Genomic DNA, 6,734 nt, shown 5'->3' with positions numbered 1-6,734 from the left:
ACAAATGGTTGATGCGTCGTAATAGTTTTTCCCAATTCAAATCTATGTTTTTCACTCCCCTAGTGAATGGGAAGGAAATCAGAGAAGAGTACATTTGTCCAAGTGTTGGTCCGTGTTAGAATAAGAAACCCAGAACTCCCCACCTGTAACTCTCCTTCCTTCCTTCCTAAGCGCACATGTCAGATTTCGGACCCTAGCAGCCCCAGTTTTCCTTCACCGTTTTTAGGTAGTGTAAGAGGTGGCTTACAAGTCTTTCCATTTTTGTCTCTTCGTCACAACACACCCAACGTTAAAACCAAGTTGTCGGGGTTTTATTGGTTCATTATGTCTCTCAGCACTTTATCCCTCAAAATGCCATCGTTCTTTTTGTCTGACAGCTTTATAAACCCTTTCCGGATCATTTTTAAAACGACGCTGTAATAACGAAAGTATCCCTGGAACTAGAGTAGAACGAAGTTGCACTCCATTTCTTTTCCTCCACCGACGCGCATTACAACGAACGAACGCTGAACGTGCGCCCGGCGAAGCCCCTCCGGCCGGTCCCCGCGCCCCGCCGGGGGTGGGGGTGGGAGTGGAGGCGCGGGGCGCGGGGGGAACCCGGGCCCGCCGCGCGCCGGGGCGGGACGAGCTCTGCACCCGCCCGCCAGTCCGCCGAGGCCGAGCGCCTGCGGAGCGCGGACGCGGCCCGCCTCGTCCTCGTTCTCCCTCCGCGCACTCCCCGGACCCTGATCCCGGACTCGCTCATCCGCAGCTTGGCGCTCTCCCGAGCCGGAGCCGGAGCCCGAGCCGGAGCCGGAGTTGGAGTCGCGGCGCGGCCCGGCCGCCGCGTCAGAAAAGGAGGGAGCGGGGGCGGGGGAGGGGCGGTGAGGTCAGCGGCGGCGGCGCGTCCGCGGGCGGCGCATGCGCGGAGCGAGCCCCGTGAGTGGCAGCGGCGGCGAGCGGGGGGCGGCGGGGCCGGCGGAGTGGGGGAGGGGGCGGGGGCGTCGCGGCGGCCGTGTGTGGGCGAGACGGCGGCGAGTTTGAGAGGTCTGTGGTGCGGGGGCGCTCTGGGAGACCCGGCGCGGCCCTGGCGCGACGGCCACGGTCGAGTGTGTGTGTCTGTGTGTGGTACACGCACAGCCGCAAAACTTCCTCCTCCCCTGCCCGGAGGGCTGGCGCGGGCGCTGAGGGGCCGGCGCTCGCACAGCCCGGAACCCACCACAACAACTGGAGCAGCTGTCAAAACTTCGCCGCCGCCGCCGCCCGGCCTGACGCGGCCCGCGCGGGGGAGGGGCAACCGGCGGGGGGCGCGACCCCCGCCCGCCCGCCGCCGTCCTGCCGCTCCCCGCGCCGCGGCCCCTTTCTCCTCCTCGCCGCGGGCGGCCTGGGGGAGGGGCGCGGGCGTAGACCCCCCCGGGGCCGGCGCCCTTCGTGCCCCCTCAGTAGCCCCGCCCCGCCCCGCCCCGCCCGGCGCCGCCCGCCCCGCCCCCGCCCCCGCCCCGCACCCGCGCCCGCACCCACACCCACACCCGCACCGCCCGAAGCCCGCCCCGCCCGCACCTCCCCGCCCCGGTCCGGCCCCTCCCTCCCGGCCGCCCGCCCCGCCCGCCGCCCCCCGCCCGGCCCCTGCGCGCCGAGGTGCGCGCGCTCGCGCGTATGTGTGTGAGTGCGTGTCCTGCTCGCTCCATGTTGCCGCCTCTCCCGGTACCTGCTGCTGCTCCCGGGGCTGCGGGAAATGCGAGAGGCTGAGCCGGGGAGGAGGAACCCGAGCAGCAGCGACGGCGGCGGCCGCGGCGGCGGCGGCGGCGGCGGGAGGAGCCCCCCAGGAGGAGGACCGGGATCCATGTGTCTTTCCTGGTGACTAGGATGTCGTCGGAGGAGGACAAGAGCGCGGAGCAGCCGCAGCCGCCGCCACCCCCCCCCGAGGAGCCCGGAGCCCCGGCCCCGAGCCCCGCAGCCGCAGACAAAAGACCTCGGGGCCGGCCTCGCAAAGATGGCGCTTCCCCTTTCCAGAGAGCCAGAAAGAAGTAAGTTGAGTGTGAGGGAGCCAGGCCGGGAGCCAGCCGCGGCGCCGGCCCGGAGCTGTCACCGGCGCGCCCGGCCCCGCCGCCCCCGCGCGCCCCCGGCCGCCCCCGCGGGGTGGGGGTGGGGCCCGCGCGGGCCGCGCGGCTCCGGCCCGGGGCGCCCGCCCCGCGCCCCGCGCCGGCGCCCGGCCTCCCGCGGCCGCCCGCACTTCCCTCCGCCGGCCCGGGTCCGACGGCTCGCGCCGCCGCCACACTTTACTTTTTAGTTTGGCCCCGGCGCCGTGTGTTCCGGGGCTTCTCTTGAGAAATTTCTCGTCGATGCCCCTGGGCCTCGCCGGGTCGTTTAGCAAACGAGCCCGGAGCACAGCTGGGTAGTCGCCGGACGGGCTCCCGCTCGGCTCCCAGGCGCTCGGCTCCGGGACGCTCGCCGAGCTGTCAAAACGCCGCGGCCAGGTGGTCCCCCGGCCCGGTTGGGCGGGGGAGCAGGAAACGGACGCAGCCGGAGCTGCTTTTCTTTGTCAGCCGGTCGCTCCTTTAACTTTTCTCGCTCCCAAACCTCTGCTTTCGTGCTTTAATGATATATTAGGAAGTGCTCCGACCGCTTCCCCTCCCCTCCCCCAGCCGGGCTCCGCACTGCCCAGCGCCGAGAGCACTAGTCTGTGCGGTCGCTCCGCGTAGGGGACGGCGTGCAGCAAGTTTTGGAAACGTCGCTGCCACCGCAGGCCGATCGCGAGGAGCACGTTCGTTCGGGTCCAGACGGATGTAAATGTGGCCGAACTTCTATCGGAGTAGCCACTCGCGGCTGTTACTGGGGCAGGAGTCGCTCTCGTGTGCTTTTGAGCAGGCACTAGGGCTGTGCGCCTCCGGCCATTCGCTGGTTAGAAATGTCTTTCTACAAAATGGTTATAGGACAACTTTGCCTGTGGATCCAGAAGCCCGCTTCAGTGCCGGTGAGTCGCTGAGCGCTCGTGGCTCTTGAGGCTGCTGCTGTGGAAGGTCTGTGGCCGTCTTTCGGAGTTGCAGGAAGGCGTGTATTGCTTACTCATTTCATTATATGGTCGTCTCAGGGAACTGGGGGTAGTGGAAGGGTGCACCGGGACGCCGAGGAAAGCAGCATACTTACGGATAGTCTGGTTTTTTCTTGTTGTTGTTTTTTCTTCTTTTGATGGGGTGCATTCGTTTAGTAATAGCATTGTTACGTTTGGTGATACATAGTAAAAATAGCGTTAACGCAAGGCAGAGAACAGGGTTGTGGGAAACCCGTGAAGCTCTGCACTGGACGTGCTCTTTTTCGCTTTGCTATTCTTTTACTATGAACATGATTCAGGGCCTTCGACTTGCCCTCCATATTTTATTGCCAGCTCTTACCTAGCTATGACAAATCGTGAGGGAAACAAGTACAGGATGTATACATTATTACATTAGTTTCTTTGTGATACAAAGTTGGGGTTTATTATACCACTTGCGTTGTAATGTCTGGTATAAAATGCCATTGTTACTCCTGTATTAACTGAAATTTCGAGAAGGAAGGTGCAGTTTTAAGTAATTTTAAACTTCTTTGCCACTTTTTTGGTATCTTTTAAAGGAACGCATACGAAGCCATAGTAGGGTTTTAACTTGATTGCTTCCCATTTTCACTATTTCTTGGTTTCTTTCTGAACATTAATTTGGGATTATAACGTGTTAGATTTGCTTTTAAATTCTTACTTTAGAAAGAGTAGACCTATCTATGTTGTGCTCCTCACCCCTACACATCCAAGTGTGTGTTTGTGTGAGTGTGCACACTTCCCCTGAGATTGCAGTGAGCTCATTTGTATTAGTGTAACTCCTGGGTGCACCAGAAGAAAGGTTGGTTTAGGGTATTGTTACTTTATTATTTTAATTTTTACCTCTTATGAGTGGGAAAAAGGTAGCCCTTTGCGAAGTTAAAACCTTTCTATAGAATGACACTAATATAACAGTAAAAAAAACCTCAACACTTTGGAAAATGTTTGGAAGAGTTCTAAGTCATAAGAGTTTTTTAGATTTGAAAACTGGTACAGCATTCCTTATAGGTAATTAAGTCTAGTGGTAACTTTGATCGTTCCAAACTTGTTAGTGAATTCTTTAAAACTAGGTGTGTCTTTTGAAGGAAATGGAATCTCCAGTCGTTTTAGAAACATGTAAATGGAAACTAATATCTGAAATGGAAAGCAAAGAGAGGGGTTTTCAATAGTGTATCTCTGCACTGTATTAAGATACATGCAGAAAAGACCCTATAGTTAGCTGGGTAGTGCAGACCCTGAAAGTGAAACTGATGTGTAATAAATGTAAATTAGGTTTGTAAGTGTTAAAATTACGTGGAATTGCAGATACGTCAGAAATGAAAATTAATATCTTTGTGGAATGCAGTGGAGATAAAGGTGTTTAAATTGTCTTATTTAGATGGTCAGTAAGTGGGTTGCTTTACCCTAGAGCAGATGCCTTATGACACTATTTTTTAAAAGTAGGTGGTGTATTTGTTTTCGGATTAAAAAAAAAAGATAACTATGGACTAGTAACTACACATTCTTTGAGTTTAAATGTTTGAATTTTTAGTAATTAGGTAAAAATTAAGCATTTTCTTGTTTTATAGTGTTAGATAATTTTTGTGTTTTATCACATGTGAAAAGCATATGTGGTTATTGGTTTTACATTAACTATTATTACTTTAAAATTATATTTACAACCTAAAATCAAGAATTTTGCACTGAAGGTCTTAATCTTAGAGGCAGAGTTTGAAGCATAGGTATGTAAATAGGGAAATATCAAGTGGAACAGTGAAATTGGCACATGTCTAAAAGTTCTCTTGCACGGTAAGGACTGCCTATTACTTAGTCTTTATCAGAGGTGCAAGTCTTCCCATTGGTGCAGAAGCTCCCGCTGCAGGACAGGCACGCACGTACCAGAGGCTGGAGTTATTTTTCTATTCAGGTGAAGGAAACCCTTCCTGAAACTTTGATTTTATCTTTTCTTCCTTATAATATACACCCACATTACTAAGTTGGGAAGCCAAGCGGAGATTCTGCCGTATTTCTTACCACGTGAACAAAGTTTATGTCCAGGCTGGGTGGTGTGGGGATGGCAAAGAAGCGGCAGGTGGTGGGGATAGGGTCTCTGGGGCGCTACCCTTGACTCTCTCTGGATCAACTCTTGATACCCTGAACCACTTTCTTTTCAGAGGTCAATTACTGTTATTAGAAAGTCGAGGGATTTTTCTGAGTTGGCGCAGTGGTTAAGAATCTGCCTGCCAATGCAAGGGACACGGGTTCGAGCCCTGGTCCGGGAAGATCCCACATGCCGCAGAGCAGCTAAGCCCGTGCGCCACAACTACTGAGCCTGCGTGCCACAACTACTGAGCCTGCACGCCTAGAGCCCGTGCTCCGCAACAAGAGAAGCCACCGCAATGAGAAGCCAGCTCGCCGCAACTAGAGAAAGCCCGCGCGCAGCAACGAAGATTCAGTGCAGCCTAAATAAATAAATAAGCTTATTAAAAAAAAAAAGAAAGTCACCTTGAGCATTACTGTAGAAAAAATTAGGTACAACCAGTGATGTCATACAAGGGACCAGCAAAAAATGGCTCTGCTGCAGGGGACTATTGCTGTTCTATATTTGTAAGCATTCCCCCCCACCCCACCCCCCAAACCTCTCATTTCCATAGCTGTCAACTTGAAATCAGTGAAACAAACAAAAAAACTGTATTGCATTATAATACACGCAGTTTCATAAAACAAGTTTATAGTTGAGACATCACTATTATTTGTGCTTTTTGAGATGATGCAAATTTGTAATTTTTATTATATTCTTCTTATTTTTCAAGAAATTAGATACAGGGAAATTTTCAGTAGTTACTGGTCTCTAGCATTTAATGGGTACTGAAATGTTTTAATTTACCTGAAAAGCTGGTCCTGGAATGGCAGCCTCTCTTATCTGTCAGGTGGCCTCATTGTAGTTTGCTTTTGTCCTGTTGGTCTTTTCCATGGACTCTCTAGTCTTTGAGAATATGATATTTTTAGTGTAAAATACAAATTATATTTGGTATAATATGGTTATTAATATGTAAACTATCTGATAAACATGGATTTCCATGTAAATTTTTTTTTTTTTAAAGATCGGTTTGTGATCTCAGATTAACATCTTTATTCTTTTTTTTTTTTAATTTTATTTATTTATTTATTTTTGGCTGTGTTGGGTCCTCGTTTCTGTGCGAAGGCTTTCCCCAGCCACGGCGAGCAGGGGCCACTCTTCATCGCGGTGCGCGGGCCTCTCACCGTCGAGGCCTCTCTTGTTGCGGAGCACAGGCTCCAGATGCGCAGGCTCAGTAGTTGTGGCTCACGGGCCTAATTGCTCCGCGGCATGTGGGATCCTCCCAGACCAGGGCCCGAACCCGTGTCCCCCGCATTGGCAGACAGACTCTCAACCACTGCACCACCAGGGAAGCCCTCCATGTAAATTTAACTGTATCACAACAGTTTATTTTCTCATTTTGAAAATAGAGGTTTAGTACATTTTCCTATTACCAGTTAATTCTTTTTTTAATAAATTAATTAACACACACACACACACACACACACACACACACACACACACTTACTGGAAAGTTTATTCAGTATCAGCTAAAAATTATGTTCAGGGACTTCCCTAGCGGTCCAGTGGTTAAGACTCCATGCTTCCAATTCAGGGGGCGTGGGTTCGATCCCTGGTCAGAGAACT

At 52.8% G+C, this 6,734-nt stretch overlaps 1 protein-coding gene across 29 annotated transcripts in view; it reads left to right on the top strand.

The window, feature by feature from the left end:
• The first annotated feature begins 848 nt into the window (after positions 1–848).
• The window catches only part of KMT2C (lysine methyltransferase 2C), a 277,595-nt gene continuing 271,709 nt past the window's right edge, over positions 849–6,734 (top strand). For 13 of the 29 annotated variants that reach the window (XM_082398923.1, XM_082398917.1, XM_082398899.1 and 10 more), the window contains exon 1: positions 1,640–2,006. In XM_082398923.1, coding sequence (XP_082255049.1) covers positions 1,846–2,006 — 161 coding nt within the window. In that variant the 5' untranslated portion in view covers positions 1,640–1,845. Of the gene's footprint in view, positions 919–956; positions 1,027–1,633; positions 2,007–2,304; positions 2,954–6,734 lie in introns of those variants that run through there. The other 16 variants (XM_082398918.1, XM_082398911.1, XM_082398910.1 and 13 more) reach the window with 6 other exon arrangements.

The sequence above is a fragment of the Balaenoptera borealis genome (genome assembly GCF_965194805.1).
Source record: "Balaenoptera borealis genome assembly, chromosome: 7".
NCBI classification, from domain to species: Eukaryota; Metazoa; Chordata; class Mammalia; order Artiodactyla; family Balaenopteridae; genus Balaenoptera; species Balaenoptera borealis.
This window is presented reverse-complemented; position numbering and strand designations above follow the sequence as displayed.